Source organism: Hypomesus transpacificus, unplaced genomic scaffold (assembly GCF_021917145.1).
Source record: "Hypomesus transpacificus isolate Combined female unplaced genomic scaffold, fHypTra1 scaffold_51, whole genome shotgun sequence".
NCBI lineage: Eukaryota > Metazoa > Chordata > Actinopteri > Osmeriformes > Osmeridae > Hypomesus > Hypomesus transpacificus.
The window spans coordinates 1,507,768-1,535,145 of record NW_025814024.1 but is presented as its reverse complement, the minus strand read 5'-3'; the positions used below and the strand labels follow the sequence as shown (position 1 = coordinate 1,535,145).

Sequence of the window (27,378 nt, the reverse complement as noted above, 5' to 3'; positions counted from 1 at the left end):
TAGTGCTGATTATATATAATGCGTATTGATCTATAATGCATATACATTTTACATTTCTGATCAATCTAATATAAAATTGGAGATGATATTGGTGTAAAACACAAATTACTAAAAGAACTACAAACGTATTCCATTAAACACTGAATCGAGATGTTGAACAACGCCATATTTGTAGTTCAACTAGGCCTACATGTTTCAAAGTTTACATGTTTAGGGTTCGAAAACATAACATCTTAACAATTGATATATCACATACAAAGTATGTATGAATAGATTATAATATAATGGAGGTGTTGAAGAGGTAATCAATATTAGCATTAAATGCCCTAGTTGGCAATGGAGTAGTATTTTAAATGAGATGACGCATCGAGGGATTAGCCTTGACTTTAGGTGTATTCGAATTCATGCAGCGCCGGCGGCACCGACAGCTCGCTGACTTGAAGGAGTGAATGCCATTGGCTGGTCCGCGCCGCCGGCCCTGCATGAAGTCGAACACACCTTTTGTGTAGGCTAGGGCTACTTAAATCATGGTGTATGGCAAGATTTGTTGGTAGCTATATTTAGCCTTTTTGGTTTGTCATCATGTGTAATTTCGCACAATTAGAAACCATACGATTACCCTGAAGTAGATCCCTATTTGCGTGGTTTATACGCCAAATATTCCCACTCATTTCTATCAACAGAAAATGCGTCTATTGGTACGTTCGACTTCATGCAGCGCCGGCGGCGTCGACAGCCGGCTGCCTTGAATCTGAGAATACCATTGGCTGCGTCATGTCAGCCGGGCTGTAGGCGACGCCGGCGCTGCATGAAGTCGAACGCACCTTATATTACACACAGAACTTCAACCTCATCCAGACTCAGATTTTCACTAATGGTCACTAATCAATATTAAATATTGAGATGATAGTTGTCTCGAGTTATACAGAGTTGAATCAGAATTTTTCAAAAACAATCTGGATAATTGAAATATATGATGAATAAATATATGATGAACAATAAATGAATAATTTATAACCATCATTTCCCAATTGCCCAATCTGCCAGCCAACATAAATTGAGTCCAACCACGCAAGTCAATGTATGTAAAAAATAATACGAAAGTTTATTTAACAGAAAAACAAGACTGAGTTAGTGAAAATAAAAATAAAACCTGGGAGCCGCTGGCCCTCCCCGCAATGGGAAGGCGGAGCCAGCGCGCTCCCTTATCTAACAGTGAATCTAAAACAAAAACCCGAAAACGTTAGCTTGGTCACCAACTCACCCATGTTATAAGTTAAGTGTTATGTTCTACCACTCATTTACAAATAATGCTCTGTGCTCTGCTGCAGTCATGCTCTGGAGGCAGCCTTTGTTGCAATTGACTCGCCTGGGCCATTACAGGTAGAGATCAAAGGGAGAGAACACACAGTATACATTACAGTATATCAAGTTAGGTCTCAGGCGATTACAGCTGTGACTGAGTGATTCAGATCCAAGTGACTTGAATTCAATTCTCTGCATCCTCCTCCTCATCACTATCATCATCATCCGAGCTGTTGCCACGTTGCCAGTCCATGTCTTCTTCCATTTCCCTGTCCTCCTCTTCCACCAGCCTGTTACTTGGTTTGAGAGTGCATCTGTAGGTGCCTGCTATGGTCTGCTGTTGGAGTCTCAGGTCTTGCAGTCTTCTTTTTAGTGCACTGATGAGGCCCTTGGACCCCTCCTCGGTTAATCCATTTGGCAAGCCTGGAAATGTTGTTAATTTATGTTGAAATTAATTTACCGAAGAATATAATAGCAGGATTGGTTTCCACTTAAATAGTTTGACCTATAAATTTGAAAGTGCGTGTAGCCAGATCATTTGATTTACACTTACTTCCTGTCTGTGTGCTCACTAAAACAGTGCCCATCAGTGTCTGGACCTTTGCCACTGAGTTCTTGAGGTACTGGCAGTGCTGCAGCATCTCCTTCACAAGGATCTGCTTTTCCTCTTTTAGTCGTGAGGCAAGCATTACGTGGTCAAAGAGCTTCTTCTTGTGAGGATGTCCACACCGTCTGTCAAGGAATAAAAACATTTGACATTAATAAACTAATTTGATGACATTTTATATGCATACTTAAGTTAAATCTTGATGCAACACCTGTGTTCTGTTCCTGCCAAGGCCAGATCATGCTCTCTGCAGCTTTGTTAGAGAGTTTCTGCACAACTAACTCTGTGTCCACAAGGTCACCATCAGGCTGTTGGTTGTATCTCTGGATGTCTTCCAGCAACCGTTTCTTTTCCTGGACTATCTTTTGAGTTATTTTCTGTCGCCTTTTGTTGCGATCTGCAAATACAGTAAAAACAATAGTATGTAAAAAGAGCTGCCATGGTAATGAAGATATCAGTATAGCCTAAGATTTATCTGCATTAGTTATGTTTACACTATACATACCATTCTGTCTGTAAAGGTAGTGCTTTTTCTGACAAATGCTCACAAAGAGTGCTTCGATTGTGATCTGCAAACTTTGAGCATCAACAGGACCAGGTGCTGCGCTTCCTTGATTAAAGATCAAATAAATACACTTTTAACATTTAAGCTACAGATATGCAGATATTACAACCAAGTGACTGAGAGTGTTTATGAATTAAGTATTTTTCTTACGGCTACTGGCCCACTGCTTGACATCAACAACCCATTGTTTCAGCATGTCATCACAGCAATGCAACTGCTCCTGCATTGTCTTCAGGCTCTCAGCTACATCCACAGTCTTCTCTACTGTCTGAAAACAGCAATACAGAAGGTCTTTAAAACTACCAGAGGTCCTGTACCACTACAATTTCTACTAGGGGGTACTATAACAACCTGATGCATTTTGGGTATAATAAGTAAAAGTTACGTTTATATGTAACTGCTTTAAAAAGTTAATCATCTTCAGTATGTGAACATACCTTCTTGAATCTAGAAGACAAGGCTATATGGAGGCCATTCTCTTTCCGTTCATTCCACCCCATAGCATGGACAGTCAGCATGTCAGTTCTTACTGTGAAGAACAAAACAAAATCACAATACATATTTGTAAAACATGTACATTTGCAGGCTGGCAGGAGGAAATAAGCTTACAAACCTGACTTGGCCATATACTTGGTGGTAAGGGCACATCTGGAGAGAAAACTATTCACTTGCTCTACTTTTTCACCGAGAGTGGTGCCGGCGCCCTCCTGGTTCCTTGCAGTCCACAGAATCTACAGGAAGGAGATAATGTGTAAAGCGGTGTGGACACACGTTATTGAAGCATATCCTGAGATTACCAACTTTAGAGGGCAGCACTTAGGGGCTACAGAAAAACTTTAAACACACTCCTAGGTTGTTGTATGGGTCTGTCCAGACCACTGTGGTATGGCTATTGTCATTTATTATGGCATTTTACACTCAGTTTGCCACATCATACTCTAAAATGTACGGTCAAGTAGCGAATAGCATTACCTCGCATTTTGTATTGTGGGCTTTGGCATGCATCACAGACAAGCAATGCCTCATTTCCTGAAGGGGTTGAAGATGCGTCAGGGCCTCTGACACTTTTGTCAAGTATGGCACATATCGGCAGGTCACATCCATGGCCAAAAATGTAGCACTCTGGAACTCTTTTTGGAGAAACATTGGATATGCAAAGATTTCTCCTCTATACATATTCAGACCTTTAAAAAAAGCACAATGCACATGAAAGAGGCTTTAGATCATAATATATATATTATTTTATTTTTTTACTACTACTTAATCAGACCCATACCAACCTTTGAGAAGAAAGTGTAAACATGTCTACACACAGCAATTTCCACACCTTCTTCATCCAACTTGTTGGCCCGCTTTGAAGTCTCTCTTGCTGCATTCCATTGGGTGTCACCACACATCGCTTTTCCTGCGGTCTACCAAAGTAAATCATTTGAACATGACAATAGTTAATTCAAGTACACTAGATTGCAGGACTGTTCACGCAAACACACAAACTTTAACTGTCAAGATTTTGTCATTGCCTGACCTATCTTACATTTGAAGGATAAAGCAATATGCAATATGAATGTACTGTGCCCCCTGGATAAGAATCTAGTGCTGTATCCCCACCTGATCATAGACTCCCTTCTCCAAAGGCAATCGTGTTTTCGACTTTAACTTTAATTAGAACAAAATAATCCCAATAAATGTTGTTCAGAATAATGTAAAACGTACACTCTTGACAGTTCCCCGGACCTCCTCAACAAAACTGGACACCTCAGAGTCTCGGGCTAAAAACACTCCATTGAAGAACCCTGGCTCTTCACTCCTTTAAGACAATGTATTATGGACTACCTTTGTAATAGGACCTTTTATTTATGTAGCACTTATCAATAAAAACATTGACATTAACAGTGTCATTAACAGCTGGACATACTGTATATTAACTACATTGGCTGTTCATAATGTGTGCACAGAACTCACTGGTTTGTTTTCTGGAACCTGTACAACTTTCTGTTGCCATCCACAGAAACAGCCACCATTTCAGGGCTACAGGCTGGACAGACCAATGGCTCCTTTCCAATAAGTTGGTTCTCTTCATAGTTGCAGTACACAAATTGCAGAAAACTTCTTTGAAATGCATCTGCATTCACTTTGCCAGTCTAAAGAAAATCATATAATACAGCTTTCAAAAACGATAAACTACATCTTTGCCTTTGTATGTTTTGTGTTTTGTATGCAACTTTTCAAATCCATAAGGATGCAAATGACTATTTTGTGTGGTAAGGTCTTCAGTCTATAATCTGAAATATGTACTACCTACTACAGCCACTTGTGGACCTTGAACTGCTTTTTACTTACTCTTCCATATTGCTTTGTTCTCTGGTCCAACATTGCTGTAAAGGCTTGTCTGGACATTCCTGGAGCTGCTGTCTTCATAGCCTCAAAGGAATGGAAGAGATCTTGGTGGAACAGTGTCTGTGCCTGCATGGTAGCAGGCCAGTAACCACTCTTTACAAAGTCACTGACTTCTGGAGCCCATTTCTGGTTGCAATGTTTGCATGTTAGCACCGGAACGTGAAGATCATAACGGCCTGAGAGCACATGAAAGGCAAATCAATAACATGAAACCAAAGTGACGTGTTAGTAATATAAAAAAATTCAACAGTTTAACAAGATCCTACCATTTATGCAAACCAGTATGATGGATCTACCAACAGAGACTGCTGCATCAGCGGTGTCACAGGAGCATATCCTTTGAGGTAGAGCTGTTGGCAGAAAACAATCTGCAAGGCAAAGAACCATAAGGTATACAATTAATAATGTTTGGGTTGTGAGTAATGACTTAAATAACACATTTCAATTTCAGATAAGAATGATCTGTTAAGAAAATTGACAATCAATTGTAAAAGAAATGCTAACCTTGTTCACAAATGCTGTATTTTCCAGTGTCACAGAGTGTCACAGACTCTGTTGGTGGGATGTATTTGAAAAATCCATCCATGATGGTTTGCCTGTTGTGTAGAGTGTGGTGTTTATGTACCGAGCCATCACACTCAGCACAAAACCACTCTGAGGGCATACATTCCCCACAACGGATGACAGCTTCTTTCACATGACAGTGATTGCATGTCATCTGTACAATGTTCTCAGCAGAAAGTAAACTGTCAAGGTTCTGTGGCCTCGCCTGTTGCCAACATTGTTGGACCTCTTTCTGCCTTTGACTCCAACTGGACAATGGTGGCTGCTGAACAAAATCTTGCGATTCCATGTTCTCTGAGTCCTGTAGAAGGTCCTCAAGCTGCCGCATATTCAAATCTTCAAAAGGGAGGAGAAAAAAGAATAATATCGTAACTCCAACATCGCCACAACACACTGTTGAAATACAGCATTTGTAACAAAAGATTATTCACTATGGTCTAGGTGTTGGCCATGGTCTAATGGCGGTGAAGAAGAAACATGTCTTCCTTCGTCTGGTCTTTGTGATGTTGACTGCTTTCTAAGGGCTCGTGGGCGCTGGTGAACAATGTCCCCATTGTGGTCCCTCTTCTTCCAATGAACAGGCTTTGGTGATACGGTCTTAGTTTTCTGTCTGTTCTTCTCTGTCTAGAATTACAACTTGGTTTAAGAAAGGTTTACCAATATGGGAAATGCCTTCGGACTACTGACAGAAAAAGCAGTTAAAGTAGTGTAACCCTTCTGATTCATGTCTTTTAAATACGCCTCCATGTATCTTATATGAACTGGTAAGAAGGAATACTGTTAACAATAGACAAAACAGAAGCTGCTTTACCTCTTCTGTCTTGAGATGTTCAAGAAATGTATCTACACTCTTGAGCTCATCCTCCAATTTCATCAACTGCAAATCACTCATCATTGAGTTGAAAGAGTAGACAGACAAATGGGCAGATGGCGAGTGGGATGTTTCTTTGGGACACAAGAAAGTGCAATATTAGAACACTTTGAATACAAATAGTAGATAATAGACTCGGAAGTACAAGGAGGCCAGGAACGTAGGTACCAGGTTATAAAAACAACGATCTGGCGGTGAGTGGAGGGCAAACCAGGGTATGTCACCGCAAGTTATTGGGAAACTGGACCGCAGGTGTGGATCTTGTGCAGGTAGGGTGGACTGGATCACTGGAGCCTGGAGATTCACACAAACACAGACAAACAGAAAGACACAAACAGAAAGACAGGCAGAGCCTGTGGAGGGCGTAACACAGGCAGACAGAGGTAGGTGGACACAGGTATACACAGGTACGTCCTGACAAATTATTAAAATAGGCAGTAAGGCAAGGATATGGTGAGGTAATAATATGGTGAGGTAATAAGGATATCGATATCGTTTCCAGAAAATACGTGACTTCAGCTGCAAGTAAGAAAAGATAAAAAATACAATACAATAAATGTCATACCTAGCAAGCTATGAGATGTAAAAAGGACCACGCCAGCAAAGATAAACATTGGTCTGAGTCCAATGAAAGTGCACCGGTTCATGACCTTGCATGACATAACGTTAGACTAGCTAACTAGCTAGCACAGTGTATTAGCCTATTTTTGCAGTTTACAAAAAATGTATATTGTGATGCAAAGCACCGGGCAATGTACGTCAAACATAATAACATTAAACCAACCTAAAAACAATTTTAAAAAACTCTATAGTAGGATAGTATCTTAAATATATGTTTACCTCATCGATAATAGCTTGCCTTTTCAGTACGAGAGAGCGGAGGTTTGGGTGACAAGAAGTAGTTCCAGCCAGATATTGAGCGTCAAACTTTTAGGCGACTTGTGTGTAATAATAAAATTACAATAATGTTGGATAATTTATAGGTTTTGCTGTCAGTGCATTTGACATGATTGCTTCCATGCGCTTAAAATTATGATTAAAATAAAATGATATTCCTCCCCCGATGGATTTTATTTCTCTTTTTTTTTTATGCATATAGGCCTACCTTTTTAGATCGGTTTATTTGGTATCAGTCCATTTTATAAATAACTTTTATGTCCTTAAATAAGGTTTATGTCATTTATAACGTTTATGTCTTGGATATAACAAAAAAAATCATGTTGAAAGCACATCGGCCGGATTTTTACGAAATCACCCGACTTATTATGGTGACGTTTCGTAAAAATCCGAAAACCGCTCATCAAAATCTATGGGAGACCTAATGCGTCAAAATACGACGCCATAGTTCACAATTGTCTACGGGAAAAGCCGAACATATTAACGTGGAAGTCAATGGGCGTCCCTAGGCGTCAAAAACGCCTAGGGACGTCCCCCGGCGTCGGTATAGTGACGCCAAAGGGCTCTGCCCAAGCGTCAATATTTGACGAGTTGGGATGAGATTTATGGAGGATTATAGGGGCCAAAACTAAATAAATAAATACTTGGATAAATAAATAATTATATAACACAAGCTTAAATAAATGACACAAAATATATAAATGTTAGATGATCAGTAGACCCAATGTTGATAATTTGTACGACATACCTGCAGTGTGATGATAAGAAATAGCACTGCTGATAAGCAGAGACCGAAAACAAAAAGTTTTCTCAAGGTATATCGAGGCATTTTTATATAGTACTGCACAGAGGGGAATTCATATTTAAATTCATATTACACGCATAATTAGGTCTATTAGAATATAGAATGCCTGTTATCTACATCACGGATTGCTATTTCTTTTGAAGCAGAATATTTTCTAGCGTCTACGCCGCCATTTGTAGACATTCTCTGAGCACGTCATTGGTAGAGTGGGAGGGTCTCCGTTTTTGTTTGTAGCCTCAACCCAGTCTCTATGGAGGATTATAGGGGCCAAAACTAAATAAATAAATACTTGGATAAATAAATAATTATATAACACAAAGCTTAAATAAATGACACAAAATATATAAATGTTACATGTATTTGTGTGTATATATATATATGTTTACGTTTTCATGTGTTTACATTTATTCATTTATACTTACATTTATTCATTTATACTTACATTTATTTATACTTACATTTATTTATTTATACTTACATTTATGTATTTATACTTACATTTATCCACGGTGAAACTTCCTGCAGCAAAATAAATCTGTCGTCCCCCCGTCACCAAGTCAGGGGGCGGGTCAAAGCCTCTGATTGGTGAATGAACAGTATTACACACCAGGCAGGCTCAACCAGTCGATCAAGCTCTCTTCAAGCTAGAGGGATCCTCTATCGCCTCACTCTACAGCTGCTAGGGGTGTGCGACACTGCACGATGTGGTATAGATCCGATATCAAGGAGTAAATACAGGGCCAGTATTGCCAATACCGATACTTTGGGCTTAGAAAAGCAGTGGAGGGGCAAAGTGAGTTTGAGCGAAGTTAGACGGTGTTTGCACAACCACTATGATGTAAAGGGAGTTGTGTACTCAGTGTGGAATGAAACTTAAGTATCGATCTTATCACGCTATCAGTCAGGCTATTGATACCAACGTTGGTATCGATAGTTGCCGGGTTTCCCAACCCGGCCACTGTCGGTCTTAAGATCGATATGCCCACCCCTATGCTGTATCATCTCGCTGAGGATCGTGAACACATTTTCATTGATGTCTGTGTCAGTTAGGGCCAATATCATTCCTATAATTTCAGCGAAGCTCTCAATATGATGTAAAAAAAAGTGAACTGGCAGGTGCCTCCATCTCTTCAGCTTCCGCCAACATTTCGACCACTGTAGCATTCAATATTTCATTCATTGAATCCGCACAAGGTGCTGCCACCTTGGAATAGTCAAAAGCAGTCGATTCAAGTTGAACCACCAATTAGAGGCTTTGACCCGCCCCCTGACTTTGTGACGGGGGGACGACAGATTTATTTTGCTGCAGGAGGTTTCACCGTGGATAAATGTAAGTATAAATACATAAATGTAAGTATAAATAAATAAATGTAAGTATAAATTAATAAATGTAAGTATAAATTAATAAATGTAAACACATGAAAACGTAAACATATATATATATATATACACACAAATACATGTAACATTTATATATTTTGTGTCATTTATTTAAGCTTTGTGTTATATAATTATTTATTTATCCAAGTATTTATTTATTTAGTTTTGGCCCCTATAATCCTCCATAGAGACTGGGTTGAGGCTACAAACAAAAACGGAGACCCTCCCACTCTACCAATGACGTGCTCAGAGAATGTCTACAAATGGCGGCGTAGACGCTAGAAAATATTCTGCTTCAAAAGAAATAGCAATCCGTGATGTAGATAACAGGCATTCTATATTCTAATAGACCGAATTATGCGTGTAATATGAATTTAAATATGAATTCCCCTCTGTGCAGTACTATATAAAAATGCCTCGATATACCTTGAGAAAACTTTTTGTTTTCGGTCTCTGCTTATCAGCAGTGCTATTTCTTATCATCACACTGCAGGTATGTCGTACAAATTATCAACATTGGGTCTACTGATCATTATCTGTAGAACTGTTAACATTTCTAATTGTTTCAACCAACTAATAGCCGTTTGCACAACGTTCTGCCCAGATATTAGCCTGTGCATTGCACACTTGCAAATTGCATGCGAAAAATGTACCTAAGGATAATTGTCTTGACGACTTTCCTTTCATTTCAGGCACAATGTGTAGAACTGCAATAGATTCCCAACATATGTACCCTTCTTGGTCTAGCTACTACTGTGAAGAAAATATAGGCCTTCCTACTTTCCTTCCATACTGGTATTTCTTTTATAACCCTTTGCATACTAGCATGAACACTCCATTTATCTTCATCCCAATTCATGAAAGCACTTGAAAAGATTAAGAATAGCAATTCTCTCAAAGCAAACCAAAAAATCTGTGAGAAATCTTGTTATCCCACCATTGGCAGTCAGTCCATTTACAAAGTTACCAGTGAATATATGTTAAAGTTGTTATATGTTTGTGAAGCCTATGTCAATGCATGCATTTCACATTTTACTAAAGAGAAGTAACCCTGACCACCAATATCATCTTTCACATGACATACTATGAAAGGTTCCGTCATGATGGTGTCATGAGAAATGTTTGTATTTGTCTACAGTTTTTTTATGATTATTGCTTATTGGTTGTCTTTGTGCAGGTGGTGGTGGAGTTAAGCCAATTGGAAAGGAAGCTGTACAAACTTCCTTTACAGGAGTTAGAATACAAAGCATCGAGACATGGGTTACAGAACAGTGGCCAATGGGATAGTGAGAGGATCCTGGGAGTTGCAGAAGTTCAGTATCCATATGTGGTGTGGTGGTCCCCATTGACGGGAGAGACTGGCAGACTAGGAGAGTGTGGGACAAACAAGTGCTTCTTCACCATCAACAAGACCTACTACACACACCCGTCTACACACGCCTTCCTGTTCTATGGTGAGGAGCTATAAAGGTTTGATGATGTGATAAGTTGATGTGCTTTGTACCAGCACATTATATTTTTTGTCTTGCTGCATAAGAAAATAATTGGTGTATGCTATAGTTTTGATTACACACTAACACTAGAGCCGTTATACAGGCCTGCAGTTAGGAGTGACAAGTAGGTTTCTGTATATATCTAACTAGTGCACAGTACCCGTGATGCAGTCAGTGATTAAGATGTTGGTGAGAATGAGACAGATTCCTGGAATTATAGATGGATAGTGCACTGTGCCCGTGATGAAGTAGGTGACTCAGATGTCAGTGACACACATATTTCTGTAATTATAAATATTGTGCATTGCCCATGATGCAGCTAGTTATGACAGTTCTTCTCAGTGGCTTTGGTACCTACATTTCTCAGATCACAATTGACATTCTCAAAAGTACATGCTCAACCTCCAGATGGTCTTCACATTATTATGCACATGATAAAAGCAATTAATTTAAACAATTTTTTTGTTTCTACACTGAGTTCAAGATTTCTGAAAAAACACATGGAGTGAGAATCTGCGTACCTCTGCACACTTTACAACCCATGTGTACACAATTGTTGTGATTTGGCGACACAGAGGGACCGTAAGGTGAATGAAAGTGCATGTATTACAAATTACAGTTTTACTTAATCTACAATGGGTGTATAGGCCATCTATAAATGGTCAATTATCTTGCATTGGCCTATTTAGCCAGAAAGAAAACGTCTAAATTTGGGCCACAAATTAGTTATGCCAAATGTGATAAATATTTGGCATATACAATCAGTGCATAATTGCTCCTTTAGCGCTTGGCCAATGGGAGCGGAAGTTTAGGGACCATGCAGATTTATTTGCCCACAATTATGACTGGTTAATAAATCGTTATAGATATCAAAGGAGCCATTCTTTTGGATCTCTGTACTGAGTGAGCTGGGCCCTGTGTTGGAATGCCCCAAAAAAGTCAAGGAAATCGACTGTAAAAGTTATTTGCACTTGGGACTTTTTAACGGGGCTGGCAGACAGGTCGAGGATAAGCTAATCCTCCCTTAGTCGTGTCATGCCCAAGGTGTGTGATCCGCCTGTCCCCTTGACCATGCCAACATTAAAGTGCAATTTGCTGAGAAAACCGGTGTCCTAAATTTAGTAGAGAACCATGACTCTTAAACCTTGGCCCTCTGACCCCAATTACTCGTCGCAGGGTCGGCACGAGTACCTCCGCCGCCCTAGGCAGGATGTTTCAACAGCAACAGTGAGCGTTTTTTTCTTTATCGCAGATAAAAAAATATTGCCGTTAATCTGAATAAAATGCCGGATGGTCCCTCTCATTTTTAGACTTGTCTGACCACAGAACAGTTTTCCCACTTTGCCTCAGTCCATTTTAAATGAGCTTTAGCCCAGAGAAGATGGCAATGTTTCTGGATCATGTTCACATGTGGGTTCTTCTTTGCATGATAGAGCTTTAACCTGCATTTGTGGATGGCACGGCAAATTGTTCACAGACAATGAGTTCTGGAGGTGTTTCCCATGCAATTATTTACATGAGAGAATCATTCCTTTTTTTATGCAGTGCCGCCTGAGTGCCTGAAATTCACAGGCATGCAGAATGTATTTTTCCCCTTGTCCCTTACACAGAGATTTCTCCAAGTTATCAGAATAATCGCAGATTGGTGAACCCCTGCTCATTTTTACTTCTGAGAGACTCTGCCTCTCTAAGATACTCTTTTTATACCCAATCATGTTATTGCCCCCATCCCAACCTTTGCTGCCATCAAATTCAAAATTACCTTATTTTTTCCTTAAAATTGTAAATTTCATCAGTTTAAACCAGTCGTTCTCAAAGGTGTGGTCCGCGGTGCACTGGTGGTCCGCCACTGCCCCCGTAGTGGATTTCCACAAGTGAATTATTGCGACATTTGTAACATACAACTCAGAAAGAAAAAAACACAGTCAGTAGTAGCTTATTAAAATGGACTACACACGTTCCGCATTATGACATCGCAAATCTCCCAACTATTTTGCGCTAAAATAATGGCCAAACATTTTGTGTGGAAGTCCCTATCTGCGTCACATCAAACCCATATGTCCTAGATTTGGGCTAGAATATTTACTACGTCTGGCTCCGTGCTTGATTAACACTCGGATCGTTAAGCAGTCTCAAAACTTGTATTCTTTTCTTAGCGGAAATTACAATTAGCAGATGGGCCTACATTATCCGTTAGAAAATCATGTGCCGCTAACAATTGTATGGCGCCAGGTCTGGAGGCCTGTTGTTCCGGGGATATAGCCTACTATTTAGTTAGATGGTCCGCCAGTTTTTATTTATTGGCCAAGTGGTCATTGGTTTGAAAAAATTTGAGAAACACTGGTTTAAACATTTGACATGTTTTATATGTTCTATTGTGAATAACATAATGGGTTTATGAGATTTGTAAATCATTATATCCATCCCAACTTTTTTGGAATTGGGGTTGTACATCAACGTTCAAATAATTGCTAACCTAAGGCCACCAAACAAGATGCTCCTCCTATTTTGCAAATTAAGATCTCCATTTTACATTTTGTAAAGTTGAACGATGCCTTAGCCATTTCTCATTTTTTAGATGCCGTAGCTGTGGTGGAATTTTCTATGATTTGAATGTCTGAAGTCAGAAGAATTTGTCTTTATCTGTTTATTCTTGAAATCAAGGAGGAGCAATTCCAAAACAGTATCATAAATGATGTCTGGAGTAGAAGGGCTCTCTAAAGGTGTCATGATCTGAACACTCTTTTATACAGTAATTCCAGACAGTTACATCATTAGTTCAATAGTTCATGTCTATCAAAAGAGGAATTCTTCAATAACAGAAAGTTAAAAAGGGAAATAGGTTGCAGAACTGGATACAGATGCTCAATATAAAAAAACAGAGCTTGAGACGACAGAAGCAGAACTGGTCAGCAAAACACCCCTGGAGTATGGGCAAAACAACCATGGTCAAACAGTCAAATTGTTAGACGTTTGTCAGCAAACGGAAACTTAAGCAATACTGTCTTAGGCTAAAAGGTTATGCCATTTTTACAGAAGTTAAAACCTCAGCAATAATTGGTCTAGGCCAAAGAATATTATAGACATCTTAAAGAATAGTAATTTTCTATTACAATTCCCCCCTTTTGATCAAACCCTTGAGCAACATAAAAATTATATAAAACAAAGAAAATACAACTACATGGAATACATCAAATGTGTTACCCTTGTTACAGTTGAAAACACTTCATCATTAACCAGTAGAATAAGCAAAAGCTGTTTTTTGCGAGACATAGACGTCTCTGAGTTTTTGAGCAAGCAGAAAAATATACCGATTTTTTTTTTTTACCATCTACCCGGAAGGGCAGAGAAGACACAAAGGTGTCCAACAAAAATGGAAATAAAAGGACAGTCACCTATTAGAATCATATTCCAAATAAAAGTTGGTAGTGATAAACTGATGAGAGCACGTACTCTAGCCTGATGATGTACTACACAAATTGTAGGAGACAAGGGAAAATCAGAGCTATCAGGAGACAAAGAAATGTAAGTGTCATCAGAGGATACAGTATGTAATGTAATATCAACATTATCATACGGGCCAAAATGCAAATATCGTAATTCAGAAGGGTAAAATGTCCAAGCACCAATAGGCAAACGTTCCAACAAATCAGAATGTGACACAATCATTATCAAAAACAAATTAGACTATGACCGAGGCATCATCAGAGTTGGAATCACAACCAAAATCAAAATCAGATGGACTTGCCCAGGGCCTCCAAAGGTCAGTCGGCAGAGGAGCGAGAGTGGGGTTGCGGTCTGTAGCCACAAGATTGAGGAACTGGGTGTTAACAGATCTGTCAATGGCCTTAACCATCAAACTGCGCACACAAGGTATTATACAACAACCACATAGAGCAAAAAGGCCTATGACAACCAACAAACTGGACATCAGAGATACTGCAAACACTTTCCATCGGCCAAACATAGTCAAACCAGGCAGTCATACTGGTGTCAATCCCAGAATTCTCAGCCAACTCCTCTCTAAGAGACTTCAGAACTTCCAAAGCTTTTGTAACTGAGCCGTCCGGGGCGGTGTTGTTAGGGATGAAGGTACAACAAGAATCACCAAACATAACACAGACCCCCCCTTTCTCTGCCAACAGCATATCTAGTGCCAGTCTATTTTGCCATGCCATAAGGCTAGTTGCATCTAATTGCTCAGCCAAACCTTTGATTGCATCAAAGGTTGCAGTGTAGTTAATAAACCTCTGCTGATTGGCATCCAGAGAATGGATGCAAAACCTGCCGTGATTTGATTTCTAGCTTTGTACTCGTCAGGAACTCCCCTGGGGATTCCAATAGCATCTATATACACTCTGTCATCGAAGGAACCAAGCGGGAGGGCTCTACGGGCCATAGAATGGGGGTTTACAGAGGAGAGAATTCCAATAGCTACGGGTAGGACAAGCATGACAGGAGTGCAGGTCCCAGACCAGTTGGGTGGCAGAACCTGAGTGATCTTAGAGTTTACACCACAAGCCCACCAGACATCGATTCTGGGGATAATGATGAAATCTACAAGAGCAGGGTCGGGATACGAGAGCTTCACCGCTGCAGAGTCAGATGGAGAAATGGCACTGCTATTGCTAATGGTCCAGGTGAGAGTACAATACGGGGAGTGACCTCTCTGGTGACCTCTTTGTCGAGGCTGTGCATGTGACTTAGATTTGGAAATAGATTCGTAATCGCCCTTACCGAAGCTATATGATGGTGCCGTCGCTGGTTTCTTTACCGGAGGGAATAGCAGATGCATGTCCGTACAATTAGGGTTGACAGGTTTAGCGGGGGACTTGGCCAAAGTCAAAAGACAGTGCAGGCCAGTGTGTGAGTTGGTGGAGTTTAAAGGAAAAGGTGTAGTAAGGAGTAGGGGTTTAGCTGTTGCACAAACATAGCAGTCAGACTTTCCGTGTTGATTAGCAGTGTACCTTGCCCACCTAAGCCAAGCATTTTCGTCAGCATAGCCTGTTTCAAAAGCCATGTGGTTGTCTACATTATTGAAATCTATAGGTCTAACAAAATCAGCTGGCGTAGGGACGGTCTGATTAATCAGGGATGGATCTGGTTCTACAACAAGTACTGTATAGTGAGTTTCTGATAGTTGTCTGCCCCTTGTGGGAAATCAATGGCACACCAATATATTCCAGCATCATGTTTTTGAACACTCCGAATTACAATCTGAGCCCCATTATCCGTCGTTCTTTTAGTCATGGAGAATCTACCCCCTGCCAGGCTATCAGTAGCTGTGACTATGTTCTTGGTTTTACACGGGTCCCTGCATAGATATTTACGATGGTTTAAATAATCTCTGCCACTGGGGTGTCCCCAAGCCACAAAAGGACCACATGAGAAAGTAACTGTAGTCCCAAATTGGATAGAGACAGTTAAGACCTTCCTTTCACTTAAGGTATGGACAGGTGGGAGATACAGAATGCACAAACAAATGCACAAACACCACGGCTGTGGTGACAGAGTAGCGAACTCTCCTCCTACCTACATTTCTGATACGTCTGGCACCAGGCACAAGCAATAGGGCCATTACGACTAGTATCGGAATTATGAAGACTACCACGGTGAACATTATACCTAGTACAAGGGTCGTCTCTGAGGGGCAGTACATCGGGAGCTGGGCCTGGGTCGGAATGGGCCTGGGGGATACAGGTTTCACTGTCATATTCCATGAAGTTCAGAAGGAGTCATTAACAGTACTGACAACACAATCATATCTGCCTGAGTCAGCCATCCTAACCGGGGAAAATACAATGTGAATTTCATGGTTGTCCCTAGACTCCCCCCCACATACAGTACATCTGTAGTTCTGAAAGCTTTTAGTCAAGGCAGGTGGGTATCTATACGATACGATGAACTTTATTGTCCCGCTCAGGGAAATTTGTCTTGGTCTCTGTGGTGCGTCATCATAAATGCCTCGACAGTCACAGACAACAAACAATACATCCTCAGCCAAACATTATCAACAGTTACATAACATTATTGCACATATCCCATAACATAACACATATATACACCTCATAAAAATACATGCTAAAAGATCACCGTAATAAAAGCACTATAAAAATTATTACATGGATTACAGCCTCAAGCAGCATTGAGAAGTTTTATGGAAGTTGGAACAAATGAGTTCTTAAAACGGTTGAGTTTGCAGCAAGGGACTCTATATCGCCTCCCTGAGGGTAGGAGGTCATACTCTGGATGGAGAATGTGAGAAGGGTCCCTTGCTATTCTCTGGGCTTGACTAAGAACAGACTGTTCGTAAATAGACTGCAAGGTCTGGTAGCTGCTTTTTCCAATGACCTTCATGGCCGTGTGCACCAGACGAGCGAGTTTAGTTTTCAGTTTTGCAGTGAGGTTGCCATACCAGGATGACATCCCATATCTGATTAAACTCTCCAGCACTGCCTGGTAAAATAAAACCATCATTCTTTTGTTCACCCCATATACCCTCAGTCTGCGTAGGAAATACAGTCTCTGCTGTAGACGGGAACACAAGATGTCAACATGCACATGCCAACTAAAAGTGTCATCTAAGTGAACCCCTAGATATTTATAAGAGCTGACCTGCTCAATGGGTGAGTCATGTATAATGACAGGGCTATGATCCCCTACTGATCTTGGGTCTAAGACCAACTCTTTAGTTTGAGAACATTCAGAGTGAGGTAGTGAGCATCACACCATTGCACAAAGTTTTCTATTTCAGAAAAATAGGCTGAGGTACTGAAATCTTTGTGCAGTAGACTGACGATGGCGGTATCATCAGAAAATTTAAAAACGAGGTTCTCTGGGTGGCTGCCTGTACAGTCATTAGTATAAAGTGTGAAAAGAACCGGGGAGCAGACACATCCCTGTGGGGCACCTGTGCTGATTGATTTGCATTCTGAGAGGGTGTTATTGACTCTGACCTGCTGACTCCGATTGGTTAAAAAGGAAAAATACCACTTAATTAAAAAAGGGTTAACACTCATCTTCCTTAGTTTAGAGATGAGCAGGTGGGGTTGAAGTGTGTTAAAAGCCGAGCTAAAATCAATAAATAAAATCCGTGCATATGCTTTTGGGCATTCCAAGTGCTTGACAGTGGAGTGGGTGATGCTGTTAATAGCGTCATCAGTACCTCTCCCCTGCCTATAAGCAAACTGATATGGATCAAGTACCAAGTTGACCTCTGCCTTAAGCACAGATAACATGTATTTCTCAAAACTTTTCATTACAATCGAAGTCAGGGCCACAGGTCTAAAATCATTGTTGTCAACTGGACACGGTTTCTTAGCTACAGGAACTATGATGGATTTTTTCCACAGAGCAGGAACAGTGTGTGAATCCACAGACCGCTGAAAGATGGGGCACCAAGCTAGAGTGAGCTCTTCTGCACATGCCTTTAAAAGCAGTGCAGAAATGCCATCTGGGCCGGTGGATTTTTTAGTGCACACATGTTTGAAAATAGACTGAATCCTGAGTGGATCAATTATAATCCTGTAGCTAACATCAGTTAAAATAGTGTCTAAGACATTATTAGATTCCACAGAAAAGTCAAGGCTATCAAATCTGAGAAAAAAGTCATTCAATTCATTTGCCTTCCCCAGATCATCATCAGCACTGAGGCGTTTCTTGGTGGTATTCATATTTGTAATGGCCTTCATGGAGTCCCACAGCTTTTTTGAATCCGTTGACATAAAAGTCTGCTCTATGGTGTCCTTGTGACGTTTTCTGGCTTCCCTCAGCCTCTGTTTGAGTTCTCTTTGCACCATTTTCAGTCCTGCTCTATCATTGTTTTTAAAGGCTAGCTTTTTCCTATTGATACAGTCCTTTACGCTCTTGGATATGTAGGGCTTATTGTTGGGATACTCAATAATTGTCTTTTTCGTAACCACATTATCTGCACAGAAATGTATGTAGTCTGTTATAACTTCAGTAGCCTCATCAATCTCCAGATTAGAGAATATGTCCCAGTCTGTGCAGAGGAGGGATCCTTTGAGTGTTTCTATGCTGTCCTTGTCCCACACTGTCACTGTCTTAGTTTGTGGTTTACTCCTTTTAAAAACAGGTTTATAAATTGGAATTAACCGGACAGCATTGTGATCTGAGTTTGACAGTGGGGGCAATGGTTTTGCTATGTATGCATTTTTTATGTTTCCGTAACATTTATCCAAAACTCTGTTGTTTCGTGTGTTGCATGTCACATATTGTTCAAATCCAGGGAGAGATAGTTCCAATTTACAGTGGTTGAAATCCCCGAGAATCACAATCGGGGCTCCAGGTGTGCGTAGCAGTTGTTGGTGAACGCAGTCTGCTATTCTGATAGCAGCCCTTGCTGCGTTCCCGCTGGGGGGAACATACACAGCACATATTAAAATATTTCCAAACTCCCTCGGTAAGTAGTGGGGTCTCAGAGACAGGCACAGCAGCTCCACGTCGGCAATGCACACAGTCTCTCTCACAGTATAGTTCCTACACCAGCTGTCATTCACAAACAGACAGACCCCGCCCCCTCGGCTCTTCCCCGACAGCTCTGTTCTGTCCGCTCGAATGAGAGAGAAACCCTCCAGTCCAATTAGGGAGTCTGGAATATCATGATGTAGCCAAGTTTCTGTAAACACCATCACACTCGATTCTCTGTACTCAAAGCAAACTTTGCTGTTCACACGGAGCTCCTCCATTATGCTCCTCAGCGATCTGACATTGCTGAGTAACAGGCTGGGCAGCGGGGGTTTATTACCTCTTCTCCGGAGACGCTGCCGTATTATCGCTACCTGAGCAGCTGTTTGGTAAGTCGCCAGAAGTTCCCAAACAATCAATACCAAGAGTAATCCATGTGCAAAAGTCGCCATGGTAATCAGTCCAACATGAACTTTATCGCAATCACACGACACGGACAAAAAATAAATGACCAAACAGTTAAAAACATTTAAAAGGCATAAAGACGGCAGCAGCACGAGTCCGGGTCGCCAGCAGAGCAGCGCCACCAGGTCAGGTCAGATCTAAGAACATAAGCAATGTTGCGAGAATCTTTTACTACTCTTAGATATCGAACAGTATCAATTCTGGCTAGACATGAGAGTGTCACAGGACAATCTCCTTCCGTTATGTTGGTCGGGCCATATATCGCCACGCACTGATCAGTCTGTTCCCTTGTGAGTCTCACCATCTGATATACTGTACGATGAGTGAGATACCACAAGAGTGGAGATAGGATTAGAGTGAGGATCAAGGCCAGCCCCATCATGGTACCTAATCTGGAACGGTTGCAGGATGTTCTCATGGTGGTCGGCGGTCCCACGTTGTCCCTCGGATGTTGCTTGGTGACAACAGATGTGGGTGTATTCTCTGGAACGTGTATGTGCATTATGTATTTCGCCGGTGCAGTTCAGAGCAGCGTTCTTCGTACACTCTAGAACTGTGATGACTCAGCGCAGCCCTGCCGTGTAAGTGTGTGGCAGGTGTGTGGTTACTCGGGAGGCTCAGGAACCTTTCTGCAGTGATTGGCTCGGATCCAGGTCGCTCTTTCAGCCGTCTTTACAGCAGTGTGTGTAGTTAGCAGGATCTGGAACGGTCCTAACCACCTCTTCGATCTCCAGTTCTTCCTGCGCAGATCTTTCACCACGATCCAATCACCTGGCTTAAGGTTGTGTAGAGTACCTTCAGCTGGCTGGGGCAATGCGTCTTTTACCTGTGTAGAAATCTGAGAGAGCACAACCGACAAGTTTTTACAATACTGTAACATTGCATCCTCACAGAGAGAGGTGGAAGGTAAAGGCCTTCTCTCTGCATTCACCCCCTGTGTAGGAGGTCGCCCAAAAAGGATCTCAAACGGACTGAGATTAGTTCTGGTTCTCATTCTCATGTAGGTCAGTGCAATGGGCAGTGCTTTGGTCCATGAGAGACCAGTGTCCTCACAGCGTTTGGCCAGCTTCATCTTTAAGGTCCCATTCTCCCGCTCGACTGCTCCCCCACTGGCCGGATGGTATGCACAATGGCGCCTCATGTCAATACCTAGATATTCTCCGACCTGATCGAGAGCAGAGTTGACAAAATGTGCACCATTGTCGCTACTGACTTTTGCTGGTATACCCCATCTAGGAACAATCTCAGTTAGTAGTCCTTTTGTAACAACATGGCTGGTGGCATGATTTGCAGGGAAAGCTTCAATCCATTTTGACCATAAGTCTACCATAACCAAACAGTACACTTTTCCCTCAGATGGTGTTAACTCAATAAAATCCATCATGAGGTGTTCAAATGGCTGTGATGGGGGTGGATGTGCGGCCTGTGTAGTGGGTATGCCTCGTCCTACATTGTGGTTTGCACATTTCATACATGACTGACAAAATCTCTGTGCATATGCTGTAAATCCCTTTGTGAACCACTGTTGTGTTAGCATACTTATCATCCCCGCTTTTGACGCATGGTCCCGCCCATGTGTCAATTTTGCAAAATGGGGAAAGAAATGTTTGGGAAGGCAGGGTTTTCCACACTCACTGCGCCACACTCCTTCTGTTAGGGTGCAGGCAGATGACTTCCACAGGGCTTTCTCCTGGAGGGTGGCGAATGACTGAAGAGCTGCGAGAGAAGAGGGAACCTCAAAAGAGGGAACCTCAGAGTTCGAGGCTTGTTCAGAAAAGAGGAAGGAAGTGGTTGAAGCTTGAGCAGCCGCCTTAGCAGCTTTGTCAGCTCTGTCGTTCCCTAAAGACACAGGGTCACATGAATGGGTGTGGGCTTGACATTTACACACAGCAAATAGATGGAAGGAGGATTGCATCCAACAGGGCAGCGACTTTAGTGTGGTGAGAGATGGGTTTACCCGAGGATGTGAGGAACTTTCTGTGTTTCCATAGGGCACCAAAATCGTGAACGACACCAAAGGCATACCGGGAATCGGTATAGATGGTAACAGATTTACCTGCAGCCAGACGACAGGCCTCAGTTAGGGCTATCAACTCAGCTGCCTGGGCTGAGAGGTGGCTGGGAAGAGAGCCTGAAACAAGAGTGTCATGTGCAGAACAAACAGCATATCCAACTTTGTTAACACTCGTAGAGGGGTCGCGAGAGGCGGACCCATCCACAAACAAAATGAAGTCGGGGTTGAATAATGGTGTTTCCTGGAGATCAGGTCTGGGAGTGCAGGCCTCCTGGAGGGTTAGCACACAGTCATGGGGTTCACCATCCACAATTGTGGGTAAAAGGGTAGCAGGGTTAAGAACATTACAACGCTTGATGGTGATGTTAGGCATATTCAACAATGAGGCATTGTAACGTAACCACCTAGCGGCGGACAGATGAGAAGTTTTCTGTTCGAGCAAAATTAATGAAACAGCATGTGGGACAAGAAGGGTTAGAGGTGAATACCCAACTATGTCTCTTGATGCCATGGCTGCTTTCTCTGACAGCCACAGCTCTCAGACAAAGCGGAAGTCCAGCTGCAACTGGGTCAAGTTTAGCAGAAAAGTAAGCAACCGGACGTTGCCCGCCCCCATGCTCCTGCAGGAGAACAGTCATTCAAGTCAAGTCAGTCAAGTCATGCACCCATTTTTCTCATCCACAGCTTGAATGAAAGGCCTAGTTGGATCTGGAAGACCTAGAGTGGGTGAAGACTTTAGGGTTAGTTTCAGTTCACAAAAACTGTCATACTCTTCCGGTGTCCATGTAACTGTCATTTGAGGAGAGGCTCTGGCCATGAATCAGTTCTCTGAGTGGGGCCTCTAGGATTGCATAATTTTGAATGAACTGTCGACAGTAAGAACAAATTCCAAGAAATGACATGAGTTGCTTTTTTGTAATTGGCTGTGGGATGTTTTGAATTGCTGCTATTCTCTTGGGAGAGAGAGATTTGCCTTCAGCTGTGATCACATGTCCCAAAAATGTTACAGACTCTTTTACAAACTGCAGTTTTGACAAACTGGCTAATGTTTAAGCAAAGTGATGGTGTCTTTTCTGCACTGGTCAGCAGTTGGCGAGCAGGTCATGAGGTCATCGACGTAGGTCAGCAAAACTGTTCCTGGAGAGAGTTCAAGTGTCTCAAGGCTGGTCTTTATGGCCTCGTTGTAGATTGTAGGACTTTCACAGTAGCCCTGACATAACCTGGTGAAAGTGTAAGCCTTGCCGTCAAAGTTGAATGCAAACCAATACTGGCTGTCCTTATGAACAGGAACACTGAAAAAGGCATTGGCCAAGTCAACAACAGAAAATAATCTTGCTGTGGGTGGGACTTGTGATAGAATGGTGTAAGGATTAGGCACGTGTGGAGCACGTGGCTGCACGGCAGCATTGACAGCTTGCAAGTCCTGAACAAAGCGCCACTCAACAGGAAGGCCCACGTCACAAATCTTTTTAACAGGAAATAAAGGGGATCTGACAGGAGATGACTCACAAGGCACAATAACTCCAGCATTGAGCAGAGACTCAAAAACAGGTCTGATACCGGCAAGAGCTTCAGGTTTAAGTGGGTATTGTTTTCGACAGGGCCGGAAATCAGACTTTGGAGTGATAACCACTGGCTCACAGTTCTTGATCAAACCAACATCATACTTACCAGTGGCCCACAAAGTTTTAGGAACTGAGTCAAGTGCTGGGTCAGGTGATAAATTAGACTGTGTCATTGTCAGAACAGGCAAGTGAACAGACTCCTTTACTATTTGTACGTGAAGGACCACAGGCACATCAGCAAGGAAAGACTTCTTGAAACAATTCATAGTAAGTGAATGAGAAACGTTGGGGTCTGTTGTACTGACCCAGTCAGAGACCTTCAAGCATTCAGCCAGAAACGGGCCCAAATCTCGCCAAGACATGTTGGAACTCTTGACCAAAGAGACATGAGAAGTAGAATCACAAACATCAAAGAAACTCTGTTGATTTTGTTTTAACAATACTTCAGCAACACAACAAAAATCCATATAATACAAATTAACAATCTGCAAACTCTCTGATTTTACAGCCTGAAACCAGCCGGTTTCATAAACTGTATCTGCTCCAATACTAATATGAGAAGTACAATGCAAATCATCCGGCATCATAAAATCAACATGAACAGAGGAGACAAGTGACCTGGCTATCTCTAACAGTCTGGAGACCCTTTGGAGGGTCTGTTACTTTCCACTGATAGGCATACAGCAGATATGTCTGACTTGAGAGTGCCATAGTACAAAAAACCTCTGATATTCAGTAACCTTGATGCCCTCTGGTGTAGACAACAAACAAATACCCAAACGACACATCAAATCCCTACCCATCAGATTAATAGGACATAGATTTGATAACAAAAAAGAATGCTTCAAGGGGTCTCCGTTTGGAATGTTGCAGGGTAAGGGTACAGTAAGATTTTCTTTAACAACCTGACCTGAGGCGCCCATTGAATAAACAAAACAACCCCTAAGCTTGGGCGAACTGGGGAACTCTGTATTTTTAATGACTGAATTTGTAGCACCTGAACCTACTAAAAATGTAATAGAGCGTCCTGCTATCATCATGGTAAACTGAGGAAAACTCTTGTATGCTTCAGATGAATAAGACAAGTGGGTTGGGGTTAACATTTTTCTGATAAAATTGAAATACATCTGGATACTAGCTGTCCCTCAGCATTATCAGCAAGCATTTCTTCATTGCAGCAAGCAAGCAAATCGTTAACGCAAATGGAATGTGTAGCAAGCAATTCTTCCTTGCAATGTGCAGGCGTGTGCAAGGTACCTTTTTCATGCTGCGTTGAGGCCAGTGGTCTGCGCTCAGCTCCCGTCTCCTGCCCTCTTAGTCAATCGGATGAATGAAAGCCGTTCTTCTGGTGTGGGAACTCATTCTTCTCTCCCCTCTTATTAGGACAGTCCCTTGCCCAGTGTCCTTTTTCCCCACACTTGAAACAGGCATCAGGGTCTTTGTGGAAATGCCGACCCTTGTTGTCTCCTTTACCGCGCCCTTGTTCTCCCTTCCTGCCCTTCTTTTTGAAGCCGCCTTTGCCTCCATGTTGCTGGGATGCGGTCTGAAGAAGAGTCAGTGTGGCTTGATGAAGTACCTTCTCAGCTTTGATGGTCCTCTGTTGTTTCTTGGCCATCAGCTGAGCTTGGTTATGTCGGCTGTGTCGTCGTAGTTCATCCAAGCAGGCTTCCTCATAACAGACACAGGAGAGTTTGACGGCAGCAGCGATCTCTGGTAACAGTCCATTCAGAAAAGCAGAACAGAGATGGGTTTCCCAGGGTGTCATCTGGTCGGTGTTGTTGGGTCGAGCAATGCCGCTGTGGGTGGTGAAAACTTCTGTGAGGCGGTGCAGGTAGTCGTCTGTACCTTCATCAGGTCTCTGTTTACATGCTGCTATTGCTGACATGTTCAGTCGAGTTGGAAAAGCTGTCTTTATGACAGTAGCGATGTCAGTGACTTTTCTCGCATACTGTGCATTGTCCGCATGTCCATATTCAATGTGAGCACACCTGATGTCATCACCCACAAGGATGTTGGAGATCTTTGCAAAGTCTGTTGCCTTCATTTTTGTCCCTAACAAGCGCCTGAGTTCAGTTAAAGTGGGTCTGAACTCCCTACAGAACACAATCAATGCCTCAGCAAAGGCTTCTCCCGAGGTAGTAACGTTTGGGAGGTGTGAACTAGCTTCCCTAACGTCTGACACAGTCCATGGGCGAAAAACCATGGTGGGGCCGTCATGTCCCGCGACCTCCACCATGGGGTAGTTCTGTACTGGAAAGGCACTTAGTTCATCGTCTGAGTCCGGAGGCAGTGGTGTGTTTTCTGCGCGGTGGTTGACAGGCATGGTGGAGTCGGCTGCCTGGACAGAAGTTGACTTCCCCTGTCCATACATCTGGCCCGATCGGGTGCTGTTAGATGGAGAAGAGAGTTCCTCTTTCTGTGGCTGAAGAAGGGCCTCTCTCAGCGGTGGGGGTTGTCGTTGGTTTTGTGTGTGGTCTGGTCGTGGAGCTGAAGGAGGGCAGGAGGGCAGGAAATCCAGGTCCGAGCGCAGCCTCGTGGCACTCAACTGTGGGTACAAAGCAGAAGACATGTGCGAGTGCAAACCAAACTTTTCTGACCAGACATGCAAACAGTCCAGGCTCTCTTCACCATATCTCTTCCTCATCTGGTCCACTATAGGACCCTCAACAGGTCCAACCTGTTTACTACTTTTCTTTCCCATCCTTACTTTGATGGGCAGTGCACTGATCTTTCAATACAGACGTCTCTCTAAGGTCTGGTTCATTCTTTCCACAACAAGAATAAAGGAATTCTTCCCCAGGAAGAGTCTGGTTCGTACCTTTTCCACAACCAGTAAAGGAAGTGAGGAAAACGCCTACGGTGTCAAGCCTGACTGTTCTGCACCAAATTCCAAATAAAAAAAGTTATGAATATTTCTCACCGTTTAACTTTTGATGATTTTGAAGATGTCATAACAGGTCAAAATTCCAGCGGTGACAATTGGGGGCGCAACGGCCGGTCCTCCCCTCTCTTTGAAAATGTTGAGGTTTTGGAGACCAAACACCTTTGTTTGGGATGATCAGTCCGCGTCGCTCCCGACGATCACTGAGAGAATCCTGTTCGTGACGCCAAGTTTGTGGTGGAATTTTCTATGGTTGAATGTCTGAAGTCAGAAGAATTTGTCTGTATCTGTTTATTTTTGAAATCAAGGAGGGGCAATTCCAAAACAGTATCATAAATGATGTCTGGAGTAGAAGGGCTCTCTAAAGGTGTCATGATCTGAACACTCTTTTATACAGTAATTCCAGACAGTTACATCATTAGTTCAATAGTTCATGTCTATCAAAAGAGGAATTCTTCAATAACAGAAAGTTAAAAAGGGAAATAGGTTGCAGAACTGGATACAGATGCTCAATATAAAAAAACTGATATTGAGACGACAGACGCAGAACTAGTCAGCAAAACACCCCTGGAGTATGGGCAAAACAACCATGGTCAAACAGTCAAATTGTTAGACGTTTGTCAGCAAACGGAAACTTAAGCAATACTGTCTTAGGCTAAAAGGTTATGCCATTTTTACAGAAGTTAAAACCTCAGCAATAATTGTTCTAGGCCAAAGAATATTATAGACATCTTAAAGAATAGTAATTTCTATTCTATTACATAGCCATTTGTTTTTAGATGCCTGAGCCATTTATCATTAAGAATTGTTCATGGTTCACAATGGGTTACTTGAGAAGTTTATTGAGAAACTTGACAAAATATAGGCATTTCAACAGCCATGTAAGGTAAAATATGGGAGTTGACTCGGTGTGGACAACAAGCTTTTTCACGAGCGCACAATCACAAGTTAAGTGGAATCTATAAAGACAAACGTGTGATATTGGTCACGTACACAGTTGATAAATCTGAGAAAAACTTGCACAGAGTTTTCCAGTTTTCTCCATAATATGTATTTGTATTTATTTTGTTTACTTTTACAGAGACAGTGCACATAAATCAACATTTTAAGTGAAAGTGCTGGTTTTAGCCAGCCGGCTAATT

General features: G+C 42.0%; 3 protein-coding genes across 9 annotated transcripts in view; 1 reads left to right on the top strand and 2 right to left on the bottom strand.

The window, feature by feature from the left end:
- Positions 1–1,414: 1,414 nt before the first annotated feature.
- LOC124465469 lies at positions 1,415–6,344 on the bottom strand. Of its 5 annotated transcripts, XM_047017253.1 has the most exons (14): positions 5,379–5,573; positions 5,141–5,242; positions 4,818–5,050; positions 4,440–4,618; positions 4,191–4,284; positions 3,758–3,889; positions 3,450–3,661; positions 3,091–3,208; positions 2,915–3,006; positions 2,628–2,745; positions 2,418–2,522; positions 2,124–2,309; positions 1,859–2,037; positions 1,415–1,728 (listed from the first exon to the last, which is right to left on the bottom strand). In XM_047017253.1, the coding sequence occupies exons 7-13, from the start codon at positions 3,651–3,653 to the stop codon at positions 1,994–1,996; spliced, it is 867 nt and encodes a 288-aa protein (XP_046873209.1). In that variant the 5' UTR covers positions 3,654–3,661; positions 3,758–3,889; positions 4,191–4,284; positions 4,440–4,618; positions 4,818–5,050; positions 5,141–5,242; positions 5,379–5,573; the 3' UTR covers positions 1,415–1,728; positions 1,859–1,993. The 5 variants fall into 5 exon arrangements, with proteins under 5 accessions (XP_046873209.1, XP_046873210.1, XP_046873211.1 ...); XM_047017254.1 differs by lacking the exons at positions 5,141–5,242; positions 5,379–5,573 and adding an exon at positions 6,250–6,344 and having other exon boundaries at positions 4,818–4,940; XM_047017255.1 differs by lacking the exons at positions 5,141–5,242; positions 5,379–5,573 and adding an exon at positions 6,250–6,337 and having other exon boundaries at positions 4,818–4,898.
- A 3,280-nt stretch (positions 6,345–9,624) lies between these two features.
- Positions 9,625–27,378, top strand: part of fut10 (fucosyltransferase 10) — a 46,969-nt gene continuing 29,215 nt past the window's right edge. For all 3 annotated transcript variants that reach the window (XR_006955806.1, XR_006955807.1, XM_047017242.1), the window contains exons 1-2: positions 9,625–9,884; positions 10,569–10,845. Coding sequence is in view for 1 of the 3 variants with exons in the window: in XM_047017242.1 (XP_046873198.1) it covers positions 9,804–9,884; positions 10,569–10,845 (358 nt within the window). In the remaining 2 variants the exon portion in view is untranslated. The remainder of the gene's footprint in view (positions 9,885–10,568; positions 10,846–27,378) is intronic.
- LOC124465465 lies at positions 19,022–25,438 on the bottom strand. The gene is made up of 3 exons (XM_047017243.1): positions 24,798–25,438; positions 24,613–24,679; positions 19,022–20,614 (listed from the first exon to the last, which is right to left on the bottom strand). Exons 1-2 carry the CDS (start codon positions 25,397–25,399, stop codon positions 24,670–24,672), a joined length of 612 nt encoding a protein of 203 aa, XP_046873199.1. The 5' UTR covers positions 25,400–25,438; the 3' UTR covers positions 19,022–20,614; positions 24,613–24,669.

Excerpts from the sequence above, each read along its gene's own strand:
- LOC124465465 (XM_047017243.1), bottom strand. The coding sequence starts at position 25,399 with ATGAAGGCAACAGACTTTGCAAAGATCTCCAACATCCTTGTGGGTGAT.
- LOC124465469 (XM_047017251.1), bottom strand. The coding sequence starts at position 5,766 with ATGCGGCAGCTTGAGGACCTTCTACAGGACTCAGAGAACATGGAATCG. Across the intron at positions 5,243-5,378 it reads ATACAGCATTTGTGAACAAG|ATTGTTTTCTGCCAACAGCT; the intron begins GTTAGCATTTCT and ends TTTGCCTTGCAG. Across the intron at positions 4,619-4,817 it reads GAACAAAGCAATATGGAAGA|ACTGGCAAAGTGAATGCAGA; the intron begins GTAAGTAAAAAG and ends GATTTTCTTTAG.